At 45.3% G+C, this 13,843-nt stretch overlaps 1 protein-coding gene across 5 annotated transcripts in view; it reads right to left on the minus strand.

Annotated features, from left to right (window-relative positions):
- LOC137383797 (DENN domain-containing protein 2C-like) overlaps positions 1 to 13,843 on the minus strand; it is a 162,634-nt gene that overhangs the window by 75,448 nt on the left and 73,343 nt on the right. For all 5 annotated transcript variants that reach the window (XR_010977465.1, XM_068057009.1, XM_068057007.1 and 2 more), the window contains exons 2-3: positions 11,985 to 12,083; positions 2,423 to 3,529 (exon numbers count right to left, since the gene is read on the minus strand). Coding sequence is in view for 4 of the 5 variants with exons in the window: in XM_068057009.1 (XP_067913110.1) it covers positions 2,423 to 3,529; positions 11,985 to 12,052 (1,175 nt within the window). In the remaining variant the exon portion in view is untranslated. The remainder of the gene's footprint in view (positions 1 to 2,422; positions 3,530 to 11,984; positions 12,084 to 13,843) is intronic.

The following is a 13,843-nucleotide window of genomic DNA, read 5'->3' on the forward strand; positions in this document are numbered from 1 at the left end:
CAAGGTGCTGTTTTCTCAATGTGCTGTTCTTGAAACATGCAACATTTGTTCTCTCTGTCCAGTCATACCGAATAAAGAACAATGATCTGAGGGCAATAACTTGCATTTATATAGTATCTGATACATAGTAAAAAAAAAAAGTCCCATGGGGTCTCATAGGAGTGTTAGCAGACAAGATTTTACACCAAGACATGCACGAAGGACAGGTTTCCAAAAGCTTAGTCAGAGGTGGGTTTTAAGGAGCATCTTCTTGGAGGAGAGAGAGGTAGCGAGACGGTAAAGTTTAGAGAGGTTTTTCCAGAACATAGGGTTTAGGCAGTTGAAGGAATGGCTGCCAATAGTGGAGTTATTCTATGTTAAAGGTGAGACATAAATATACATTGTTGTCATTATCTTGTTCTAGTGGTAGCTGTCATGGTAGGGGATACGCATCTGTACTCGATGTTTGTACAAGGCATGATATCCACGTGGTATCCCTTCCTGCTTAATCTGCCAATGGCTGGTATGCAGGCATGCATTCTCCCTCCTGCTCTGAAGATAGTGACTCATGCAGAACTATGATTGTACAGGTTGCCCTCACTCACAGCACCTCACCCATCCTCACATCTGAATCTGCCTTGGTCTTCCCAATGTTTAATTGGAGGAAATTTCTGCTCGTTCAGCGGAACAAATCATCTAACAAATTAAGACGGTAGAGGGATTGAGAGAGATGGTGGTGAGGTGGAGCTAGGTGCTGTCAGTGCACATGTGGACACTCAGATCGATGATGCTGCTGAGAGGCAGCATGTAGATGAGAAATAGGAGGGGAACAAGGATCAATGCATAAGGGAAATCAGAGGTAACTTTGGCAGTGGGAAGAGAAACCATTGCTCGAGATTCTCCGCTTGTATGACTGGACAGATAAAAATAGAACCAGATGAGGGCAGTCCCACTCAGCTGGACAATGGAGGAGAGACGTTGGAGAATGGTGCGGTCACCTGTGCCAAAGGCTGCAGACAGATCGAGAAGGATGAGGGGCAGATAGAGCACCACAGTCACAGTCACATAGGATGTAATTTGTGATTTTGGTGATCACCGTTTCAATGTTATAACAGGGATGGAAACCTGATTGAAGAGGTTCAAATATGGAATTTCAAAAATGAAGGGCATGGATTTGGATCCTGCATCATTACAGGTTGCTCATTTCACACTGTGGCGACTGTGGGCCCAACTGGAGGTCAACATTTGAACCTGCCAACAGTAATGGCGAAGGCCTCTCTCAGCCAGGTGAAGTAGCTCAGCTCCCAGGGATAGCAGGGAAGGAAGACCTTGTACTGTAGGAGTGAGGAGCACACCTAGGTAAAGGAAAATGTGCGATGGCAATGAGTGATTAAAGCTGCAATGGGAGCAGAAAAATAGGGCAAGAAGCAAGCTGGTTTTGGAATCAAGAATCCAGTCATGTGCATCAGAAAACTGGGGTGGGCACTTCCAAATTAGGGAAATAAAATACAGACCTGTTGTATCAATTCTATTTCAGTTCATTCAGAAGATGGAGTGTATGGTGTAATTTTTTGAGTTACATTTTCACTTTCTCTTTAGAGATATCATCCTGGTCAATGCTATTCTTGGTGTTGGATTCACTCACTTTCCTGTGCTGTTTCACACACTACATTGTTACTTTAACCCAACATGGAGTCATTGAGAAACCAAGGCGAAAGATAAGGTGAATCATGCAGTGAGTGCACTGTGGCTGAGATGCTCAGATAATGAAGAAACTGAGATTAGGCAACAGCCAGTTTGGGTCTTAAAAACTTTGAGATTGTAAGAGAATCTTACAAGACATTCTACAGTTAGGAGGACATGGGGAAAAAGTGAGTTTGAGTAGGAAATAAAATGATAAGTCTTCATTGTGTGCAAGGAATAGGAAGGGGACACAGGACAGCACATTTGAAGCTGAGTGTTCTGAAGAGAATTCTTATTCGTAGTACGAATACAACCATGGAAAGCTGTGACAGACAGAAAGACAGAAACACCAACAGAAAGGGGTTGAAGGGTGACTGAGGAATATCCTGACACTTATAATCAGTTACAATGCCTGGGTCAAATATGCATGGCAATGATCAAACATCACAATGAATTAGCTCCACAGACTAAAATGACACTTCAGTTGAAAGTTGATGTTTGCATGTTGTAAGTGTTAACATCATTTGTGTTATCAATTGGAAACTACAATACAGATCCCAACTTTTAGTTTGAACACTGACTGATTTTTCCAGGCCTCTCTAACCAGTAATAAGAAATTGACCACCACCTGCTCAAGGGCCATTGGGGATGGGAAATAAATGCTGGCCTTGCCAGTGACACTCTCATCCCATGAATGATGGAATACAAAAATCAATCCTCCAAAGGAAACAGACTCTACAATGAATGAAGGTCACCATACCTGTTTGTCTTTATTAATTGTGTTTCAGTCCCCAGTTTCTTTGCTGAAGGAGGTGGGTTAGTTGGCAGTGGGGGTGGGGAGTGAACATTTCCTTTTGCAGGTATCGGCTTTCCTTGAGAGGAAGTGTCCCTGGAATTTTTATCTACAGCGTACTTAAAGGTCCTGCGAGGTTTAGGCACAGGGTTAATTCCACGTGATTCATCGGTTTCTGCAGAATCCGTGTACACATTCTCTGGATTCCTAATGGCTGTCTCTCTGCTCTCAAAGTTTCTCAAATCTAAGTCCTTTTCAGTTGAACTGGTGCTTTCTCGTTTCCTTTTCAGCTCTGAAGCACATATTGTATCTTTATCTTGTAGAATATCTTCCCTCTTCTTCCAGAAATTCTGGGATGTATAAAAATTCCCTGGAGGTAGTAGCTTTCCAGAATCTGAAGTGTCCTTGACCAAATTCTCAAGCCTCTTTACCTGAGGGAACACAGAACCCAGGCTTCTTGAATTCAGTTCTCCCCCATTTTTCTCAACAGTACTTTTTACCTTTTGGTCATTTGCATTCCATCCTTCCCTGAAATCTAGGCCCAGGCTTTTAGCTTTTACTAGGCCTCGCTTATTGCTACCTACGGTGCTTTCAGCCTTCGTAACAAACGGGCACCTACACTCTGGTGGTAAAGCACCTTCTGTGGGCATGCGTTTGTCTGTGCTGGCAACAGTATTCGATTTTCCCTCCCATTGTGAAATCTTTTGTTTAATGTTGACAGTGTGATGCCGGGAGCTGACTTGATCTCCAAGGTTGGGAGCACTACCCACTGAGTGCATTTTCTGCAGTCGTCTCTTTACACCAGATCCATTTGGAGTGGCTGTCTCCCACCCCAGAGCTCTGTATCTGAGCAGCTGTGTATCATTTAGGCCTGTTCTACTTGAATCAACTTGTGCAGAGTGCTCTATCGTCACAGCTCGTGGCAGGGCTGCTCCCACCCCTGAGGCCCCAGTGGATTGAACCTTTTCCAAATTCCTGGTTGGAGGCCACTTGCACGTACAGAGACCTTTGCTTGTAGAACTACGAGAGACCTGGCTCAGGGCGTCTTCGATTTCCTTCACAATATTCCTGACCCTGCCAAAAGAAAACATATGACTGTATTAAAATCTGATTAGTCACTCTGCTGACTGGTAGGCGTGACAGTGAGAGGCAAAAATTGGCAGGCATGTGTCAAAAGGGACCACTACTTGGCAGTGGAGTGGAAACGTGGATGCCAAGAAATAATAGCTATTCACATGACAGTCAGCAGTGTCCTAGTTGGCAATTCCAATGGATAGCATTGAGCTCCTGCAGAACACAAAACCTTCCAAAAATGTAGCACATTCAGGGAAATTATCGGAACAAAAATGACAGGACTTAGACAAAAAAAATCCTCATCAAATGTGAAAGGTGAAGCTTTTGAGGAATGTAGGAAGGTGGCTGTAAGAATACTTTCAATTCTTAAAACATGTTTCAGATTCCAGTCGCTTTTCTGTTCTGCACTTTTGAAACCAAGAAACCTTTCATCATAAACATAACAACTTTCATTTATGTAGTGCCTTTCGGTGCAAGGATAGATCAGCATCAAGCCAAAGGAAGAGACATGCAAAGAGATGACATACAACAGCATGTTGTGCCAGAACCAGATACAACACACTGCTTCACTAAGTCTGTATTCACACAACGCAACACAGAGTTCCGGTTAAGTCATTTTGGTTTTTTTTAAAATTCATTCATGGGACGTGGGCATCACTGGCCAGGCCAGCATTTATTGCCCACCCCGAATTGCCCTTGAGAAGGTGGTGGTGAGCTGCCTTCTTGAACCGCAGCAGTCCATTTGGGGTAGGTACACCCACAGTGCTGTTAGGAAGGGAGTTCCAGGATTTTGACCCAGCGACAGTGAAGGAATGGTGATATAGTTCCAAGTCAGGATGGTGTGTGACTTGGAGGGGAACTTGCAGGTGGTGATGTTCCCATGCATTTGCTGCCCTTGTCCTTCTAGTTGGTTGAGGTCGCGGGTTTGGAAGGTGCTGTCTAAGGAGCCTTGGTGCATTGCTGCAGTGCATCTTGTAGATGGTACACACTGCTGCCACTGTGTGTCGGTGGTGGAGGGAGTGAACATTTGTAGATGGGGTGCCAATCAAGTGGGCTGCTTTGTCCTGGATGGTGTAGAGCTTCTTGAGTGTTGTTCGAGCTGCACCCATCCAGGCAAGTGGAGAGTATTCCATCACACTCCTGACTTGTACCTTGTAGATAGTGGACAGGCTTTGGGGAGTCAGGAGGTGAATTACTCGCATCAGGATTCCTAGCCTCTAACCCGCTCTTGTAGCCACGATATTTATATGGCTACTCCAGTTCAGTTTCTGGTCAATGGTAGCCCCTAGGATGGTGATAGTGGGGGATTTTGCGATGGTAATGCCGTTGAATGTCAAGGTGAGATGGTTAGATTCTCTCTTGTTGGAGATGGTCTTTGCCTGGCACTTGTGTGGCACGAATGTTACTTGCCACTTATCAGTCCAAGCCTGGATATTGTCCAGATCTTGCTGCATTTCTACACGGACTGTTTCAGTATCTGAGGAGTCACGAATGCTGCTGAACATTGTGCAATCATCAGCGAACATCCCCACTTCTGACCTTATGATTGAAGGAAGGTCATTGATGAAGCAGCTGAAGATGGTTGGGCCCAGGACACTACCCTGAGGAACTCCTGCAGTGATGTCCTAGAGCTCAGATGATTGACCAACAACCACAACCATCTTGCTTTGTGCTAGGTATGACTCCAACCAACAGAGGGTTTCCCCCTGATTCTCATTGACCTCAGTTTTGCTAGGGCTCCTTGATGCCATACTCGGTCAAATGCTGCCTTGATGTCAAGGGCAGTCACTCTCACTTCACCTCTTGAGTTCACCTCTTTTGTCCATGTTTGAACCAAGGCTGCAATGAGGTCAGGAGCTGAGTGGCCCTGGCGGAACCCAAACTGAGCGTCACTGAGCAGGTTATTGCTAAGCAAGTGCTGCTTGATGGCACTGTTGATGACACCTTCCATCACTTTACTGATGATTGAGTGTAGCCTGCTGGGGTGGTAATTGGCCGGGTTGGACTTGTCCTACTTTTTGTGTACAGGACAAACATGGGCAATTTTCCACATTGCAGGATCGATGCCAGTGTTGTAGCTGTACTGCAACAGCTTGGCTCAGGGCGTGGCAAGTTCTGGAGCACAGGTCTTCAGTACTATTGCCAGAATATTGTCAGGGCCCATAGCTTTTGCAGTATCCAGTGCCTTCAGTCGTTTCTTGATATCCCGCGGAGTGAATCGACTTGGTTGAAGTCTGGCATCTGTGATGTTGGGGACTTCAGGAGGAGGCCGAGATGGATCATCAACTCGGCACTTCTGGCTGAAGATTGTTGCAAATGCTTCAGCCTTATCTTTCACACTGATGTGCTGGGCTCCCCCATCATTGAGAATGGGGATATTTGTGGAGCCACCTCCTCCAGTTAGTTGTTTAATTGTCCACCACCATTCATGGCTGCATGTGGCAGGACTGCAGAGCTTAGATCTGATCCGTTGGTTATTGGATCGCTTAGCTCTGTCTATCGTATGCTGCTTACGCAGTTTGGCATGCAAGTAGTCCTGTGTTGTAGCTTCAGCAGGTTGACACCTCATTTTGAGGTATGCCTGGTGCTGCTCCTGGCATGCCCTCCTGCACTCTTCGTTGAACCAGAGTTTGTCTCTTGGCTTGATGGTAGTGGTAGAGTGGGGGATATGCCAGGTCACGAGGTTACAGATTGTGGTCGAGTACAATTCTGCTGCTGCTGATGGCCCACAGCGCCTCATGGATGCCCAGTTTTGCATTGCTAGATCTGTTCGAAATCTATCCCATTTAGCACGGTGATAGTGTCACACAACACAATGGACGGTATCCTCAATGTGAAGGCGGGACTTCGTCTCCACAAGAACTGTGCAGTGGTCACTTCTACCAATACAGTCATGGACAGAAGCATCTGCGGCAGGCAGATCGGTGAGGACGAGGTCAAGTATGTTTTTCCCTCGTGTTGGTTCCCCCACCACCTGCCACAGACCCAGTCTAGCAGCCATGTCCTTTAGGACTCGGCCAGCTCGGTCAGTACAGGTGCTGCCGAGCCACTCTTGGTGATGGACATTGAAGTCGCCCACCCAGAGTACATTTTGTGCCCTTGCCATCCTCAGTGCTTCCTCCAAGTGGTGTTCAACATGGAGGAGTACTGAGTCATCAGCTGTGGGAGGGCGGTAGGTGGTAATCAGTAGGAGGTTACCTTGCCCATGTTTGACCTAATGCCATGTGACTTCATGGGGTCCAGAGTCGATGTTGAGGACTCCCAGGGCAACTCCCTCCCTACTGTATAACCACTGTGCCACCACCTCTGGTGGGTCTGTCCTGCCGGTGGGACAGAACATACCCGGGGATGGTGATGGCAGTGTCAGGGACATTGTCTGTAAGGTATGATTCCGTGAGTATGACTATGTCAGGCTGTTGCTTGACTAGTCTGTGGGACAGCTCTCCCAATTTTGGCACAAGCCCCCAGATGTTAGTAAGGAGGACTTTGCAGGGTCGACAGGGCTGGGTTTGCCGTTGTCATTTCCGGTGCCTAGGTCGATGCCAGGTGGAGCGTCCGGTTTCATTCCTTTTTATTGACTTCGTTGTGGTTAGGTACAACTGAGTGGCTTGCTAGGCCATTTCAGAGGGCATGTAAGAGTTAACTACATTGCTGTGGGTCTGGAGTCACATGTAGGCCAGACCAGGTAAGGACAGCAGATTTCCTTCCCTAAAGGACATTAGTGAACCAGATGGGTTTTTACAACAATCGACAATGGTTTCATTGCCATCATTAGACGAGCTTTTTAATTCCAGATTTATTCATTAAATTCAAATTCCACCTTCTGCTGTGGTGGGGTTCAAACCCATGTCCCCAGAGAAATACCTGGGTCTCTGAGTTACTAGTCCAGTGATAATACCACTATGCCACTGCCTCCCCTGTGGTCAGCAGGGAAGGTGAAGGAGGCATCGCTAGCTCTCACTCACCTCCTAGAGGCCTCCGATTGGATAATACGTGCTGCAGCCCCAGGGGCAGATTACCTCCCTTCCCTCTCAGCCAGACTTGCCCTGCAGTGGAAGGCAAGAACAATCAAATAGCTTTCCTCTCCTTCCAGTTTTCCCTCATCCTGCCCTGGAAACACTCCTCATGCTGATATGATTTTCAGGGCAGCAGATACTGTCATGACTGTATGTGTGGACTTGAGTATTAGAGACTATATGGTATAAAAACAAGAAATGCTGGAACCACTCAGCAGGTCTGGCAGCATCTGTGGAAAGAGAAGCAGAGTTAACGTTTCGGGTCAGTGACCCTTCAGCGGAACTATATGGTACTTGGAAGTGAAACTGAAAATAACTGTTTTGGGGAAAACACATGACCTGGGTGAACAGAAGTGTTTAATAAAGCTTGTTAAATCTTTGCTAAAGTTAAATCTGTGACTTCAAGAGTGATTCTTCAACCTGTGATGTGACATTGGCAATGAGGTTATAAAGACAAAGCAATACAGAGATAAATTCGGAGATATTTAGGATTGTATCATGGCATTTGTTGGAGCTGATATGTCTGCATTTCAGGGAATTGAGCCGTTTGATGCGACGAGTGATGCCAGTTCCGTCAGTGTGAAATGGAAAATATGGCCGGAGGAGTTTGAAGTGTATGCTGACAGTCATAGTTTGTTTTTAGACAGGGTGACAGAGGTGCAGAAAGCACAGCCTTATTGCTGTTCAATGCAGGTGTTTAGGTGAGGGAGACTTTCAAGATGTTGCCTTACACGGGGGAAAAGGTGGATTATGAATGCGGTGAAAGCTCTGATGGACCATGATGACCATTCCGTCAAATGCCCATTCCAAAGGTATGTTTTCCGCTAAATGAGACAGAAAGAGGGGAAACAGTAGACCAATTTGTGATTCATTTGAAGCAGGCGTCAGGTGTTGCGATGGATATGAATAACCAGATAATGGATCAGGTGGTCCAACATTGCAAGTCGGATAAGTTGAGGCATAGGCTGCTGGAAAGAGGAGGTGACTTGACATTGAATCGCAGCTGCATTGGAAACAATGATGGACATGTTCACAGCATGAAAGTTGGTCCCATCTCCACCATCGGCAGGACAAAATCTGAGGTTAATTCAGTGCCACAACAGAATCCAGGTACACGTAAATGTAAACAGCAAAAGTTTGAGAGAGAGTGTTTCAGATGCGGTAACTTGGGGCACTATGGAAGAGATGATTGCTGCCCTGCCAAGGGAAAGATATGCAGAAAATGTGGGGGCAGAGACCACTTTGCTAAGAAGTGCAGAAGCAAAGCTGAATAGAGTGGGAAGTCTGGCAAGCCAAGTAAAGGAAACAGAGATAGAAGTAATACAACTGAGAGATGAGTTGAAGAAGATGGTGAGTGAGGACACAAAACAGCAATCGTGGATAAATGTTTTCTGTCAATGGAAGCAACCATGAGAAAGTTGAGTGATTGTTGGGGGTGTTAAAGTGAGCAATATTGTAGATGCAGGCAGTGACAGTAATGTCATTAGCAGTGCACTGTGGGAGGAACTGAAAACAAAGAGAATCAAGTGCACATCTTGAATGTGTCAGAAAGCTTTATCCTTACATGTCTAAATTCCCACTTCAAACTGTTGGATGCTTCACTGCGAGTGTGAGAGCTGGGGATCAGAGTGTGGAGGCAGAATTCTTAGTGATTGAGGAGGACAGTGAGCCTCTTCTGAGTTGAGAAAGTGGCCAAGTCTTGGGGGTGCTACACATTGGATTGAAAGTGAATTCTGTGAAATCCTATGCGGAGCTTCGGGAGGAGTTGGGACCAGTGTTTCAAGGAACTGGGAAGTTGCACAACTGCCAAGTGAGATTAACAATTGATGGGAACGTGAAGCCTGTAGTTCAGCCTGTATACAGAATACCTTTTGGTCTGAGACGGAAAGTTGAGGCAAAGATCAAAGAACTGGTTGACCAAGACATCATAGAGCTAGTTGAAGAACAAACACACAGATCTTCACGAGAGAAGGAAGCTGAATCATTCATACGGTTTGTGGCAGTGCATGTTACACCCAGAGCAATGAGAACTAGAGAGAATGAATGAGTCAAAGATCCAGAACTGAACGACATCAGACAGAGAATCCAAGCTAGAATTGCCCATTCAAGACATCCATTGTTATATGAGATGAACTGTGCACAATTGGGAAGTGTATTCTCAGAGGTAACAAACTTAGAGTGCCACAAAATCTTCGGCCTAGACTGGTGATGCTTGCTCACGAGAATCACTTGGGAGTGGTTGGTACTAAGCAAAACTTATGAACCAAAGTATGATGGCCAGGCACGGAGAAAGATTTGGAGCAGTTTGTCAAAACAGGTCATGGATGTCAACATGTCAGTAGACCCAATACACCAGAACCAGTAGCAGCACATTGTTACTGACTGGACCATGGGAGGATGTAGCAGTTGACTTCTTAGGCCCATTTCCATCAGGAGAGTCCATACTAGTGGTGACTGACTATTACAGCTGTTATTATCAGTATGTGGTAACGAAGTCTACAACAGCAGAGAAAACGCTATTTGCATTGACTTAAATATTTGCAAGGCATGGTCTACCTGTCACTTTGTATTCAGACAACGGGCCACAATTCATGCCACAGACATTTGCAGATTACATGCAAGTCACAGGCATTCACCATCACAGTGTAACCCCTAAATAGCCACAGGCAAATGGGGAAATGGAAAGACAAAACCAATATAGATAGATTTTTGAAATCTCGGGAGTTGAGGGTTAGACAGAGCAGGCCCGAAAGAGAAGTTGAGGCCTGGGACAGATCAGCCATGATCTTATTGAATGGCAGGGCAGGCTTGAGGGGCTGAATGGCCTACTCCTGCTCCTATTTCTTATGTTCTTATGTAATCCTTAGAGAAACAGATGAGGATTGCTCAGGCTGAGGGTAAAGACTGGAAGGTGGTGTTGTTGTCATATGTGGCCATGTATAGAGCAACTACACAATAAACAATGGGAAAGAGCCCAGCTGAGTTGTTATTTGGACACAAAATACGCACCAAGATACCAGAACTAAGGGACATTAGAGTTGATCAGGAGATTTGAGATCATGATGCTGAGAAAAAGGGTGCTGCAAAGTTTTATACAGACCACAGAAGGAGAGCTAGACAGTCTGATGTGATGCCAGCTGATGAAGTATTGCTGAGACGGGAGAGTCCGAGTAGGATGGATATACCATATTATCCCAAGCCGTACACTGTTATTACCAAGAAGGGAAACAGTGTGACTGTGCAGTATGACAGAAATTCTTCATGCATCAATAAGTATCATGGTGACAAAGACAGCAGCAGATGAACCAGATGTAGGAGCTGAGGTGAAGCTGACATCCAGCAATTCAGAAATCCAATCCAGTGATGCTGTTGCCAGGCCGACAGCTTGCTATCCAGAAGGAGAAACATCGGTTCCAGAGAGGCCAACAACATTTCTTTATCTTGACACGGTGACCAGAGTTCCTGAAACAACAGGCAGATCACGGCGCGAGAGGAGACCACCAAAGCGATATGAAGATTTTGTGTTGTGATAATGTTCAAAACAAACAGGGTGTATGCTGATTCTTCTTTGGGCCTCCTTATCTCGAGAGACAATGGATATGCGCCTGGAGGTGGTCAGTGGTTTGTGAAGCAGCGCCTGGAGTGGCTATAAAGGCCAATTCTGGAGTGACAGGCTCTTCCACAGGTGCTGCAGAGAAATTTGTTTGTTTGCTGATTGATGTCTTTGAAAGCAAATGTAATGGAAGAAATTAATTTACTCAATGCGTTAGGAGAATAATAACTTAAGTTTGGATACAAAATTTATTACAATATGGTTTAGGAAGAGATGGAATTTAAGCTACATAGTCCAAGCAGGAAATTCATGGACATGTTTTAATCTGATAAGGGAGGAATGTCATGATTGTATGTGTGGGCTTGAGTATTAGAGACTATATGGTACTTGGAAGAGAAACTGAAAGTAACTCAGCATTTGGGGAAAACACCTAACCTGCGGGTTGTTGTAAGGTCAGATACAGAAGTGTTTAATAAAGCTTGTTAAATCTTTGTTAAAGTTAAATCTGTGACTTCAATGGTGATTCTTCAGCCTGAAATATGGCAGATATGTGGAGTAGAGCAGATACCAGGAAGGCCGAGAGTTGGGACAGGACCAGGATCAGGACCAGCTACAGTGCCTTCTACAGCCCCAGGGCCTGCTCACACTCACCACCTAGGCTCAATCACCATTTTGGAGAATTAGTAATCTGCCAAAGGACAACTGGTATGTGCAAAGCTCAATCAACAAGCAGCTCCTCCAGGAAGTGAGAAAGAGACAGACAGAGAGAGACAAAGAGACAGACAGACACACACACAGCGGCAAACACCTGAGAGTCTCGCAATCAATGGATTCATCCAATGCTGAAACAGTTAAATGGAAAGCTCAGTGAACCAGCTATACTGACCTACTGGAAGCTGATGGATTGAGGGGACAATCAGAAGCTGCCAATACCCTGGACTTGGTATCACTCATAACTCCATCTCCAGGCAGGCCTCATGTTCACCTAGAAAGGAAGGAGACAAGGAGCTTAAACGTGAGAGATTTTAAATGGAAAGCCAACCTAAGGTAATAGGGTAGAGGTCAGTGAAGTGAGGGCAACAGAATAGCTCAGATCCTGTCATCAGTAAAGACCTCTCATTGTAAACAAAGTTGGCAACCCAGAATCTGGAGCATAGACCCAGTGACACTCATGGGCCCCTGCACCCGGTGGTCACGGATATGGGCAGAGCCCCGCACCCCCCCCCCCATGGCTTCTGGATGTGAACTATCCGGTGTAGGTGTGAGCTATTCCGATTTCAGGTCAGTGCTCATTACAGCTGGGACACCACAACTGCTCTCAGCTGGTGTCTGAAGATTTAAAGCTCTGATGACCTTGGACAGCCATTTTTCATGGGTCTCACAGTCTGGCAGTCTGTGTTTGAAAGTGTGGAGCTGAACTCCTCGTGGTTATAAGGGCTCCCGGCTTCCAGCAGGAACAGTGGCACTAACCCAAATAAACAGGAAGAGAGCTGCACCCAGACAGTGCGGGCTATGCTTGTGCATTGCCCCAACCAGCTCCCCCGGGATGGGACCCCTTATACATCGGCTCCAAAACAAGTCGATCAGAGCAAGAGCAGCTGAAGAAAGAGCCTTGGGTTTTATACAGTGCTGTGACCCAGGAACATTACAAACCAGCTCACATACAAGGAGTTGTTCGAGTGCAGTGATAGCTGTTCAATAGCCAAACAATGCAGTCATTTTCCACATAACAAGATCCAAATTGTTCTTATTGGTTGGTGTCAGTTTAGGGATGAAACTTGGGAAATACGAAACTTACATTTAATTAGATTCTTTCACTTAATTAGATTCTTTAACTACCTCAGAATGTCCCAAAGCACTTTACAGCCAATGAAGTACTTTTCAAGTGGAGTCACTTTGGAATGTAGGGAACTATGGCAGCCAATTTGCACACAGCAAGCTCCCATAAACAGTAATTAAATAAATGATCAGATGACCTTCTGAATCAGACTACAAGGCCTAACAACTGAACCAAGATGAAACTGAGAAAAACAACAACTTTTATTTATATAGCATCTTTTAATTAGGAAAACATCCCAAGGTGCTTCATAAGGGCGTAGTCAGAGAAATATTGACACTGTGCCAAAATAGGAGATGTTAGCTTGGTCAAAGAGCAGAGTTTTAAGTGTCTTAAAAGGAAGAGAAAGGCGTAGAGAGATGAGCATTTTAGGGAGGGACTTTTAGAATTTAGGGCCTACATGGCTGAAGACACGGCCATAAACAGCAAAGTAATAGGAGTAGGGTTTGTATAAGAGGCTGGATTTGGAGGAACGCAGAGATCTCAGAGGGTGAGGGGCTGGAGGAGATTACACAGATAGGAAGGGGTCAGAACATGAAGGGATTTGAAAATGAGGATGAGAATTTTTAAATTGAGGCATTGTGAATTGGCAGCCAATGAGTACAGGGGTGATGGGTGAATGGCACTTGGTGCAGGTTAGGATATGGTCAACAGAGTTTTGGAAAAACAATAAAGGACAACATAAATAATCTGCTTTGAATAAATTAAAAAATTAAATAGTGACAGAAATCAAAATGGAGACATCACATTCCATAGAAAAATGTGGAGAGACAAGGAGAGGCTAATGATGGCAGAACTTCATGAAGCCACTGTGAATCAACTTATTGCAGGTTCCAAGACACTGGCTCCATCAATGGTGCAATGAATAAAGAGCTGAGCGGAATTGTGTGGATTCCAAATCACGTGTT

Source organism: Heterodontus francisci, chromosome 25 (genome assembly GCF_036365525.1).
Source record: "Heterodontus francisci isolate sHetFra1 chromosome 25, sHetFra1.hap1, whole genome shotgun sequence".
Classification (NCBI taxonomy): Eukaryota; Metazoa; Chordata; class Chondrichthyes; order Heterodontiformes; family Heterodontidae; genus Heterodontus; species Heterodontus francisci.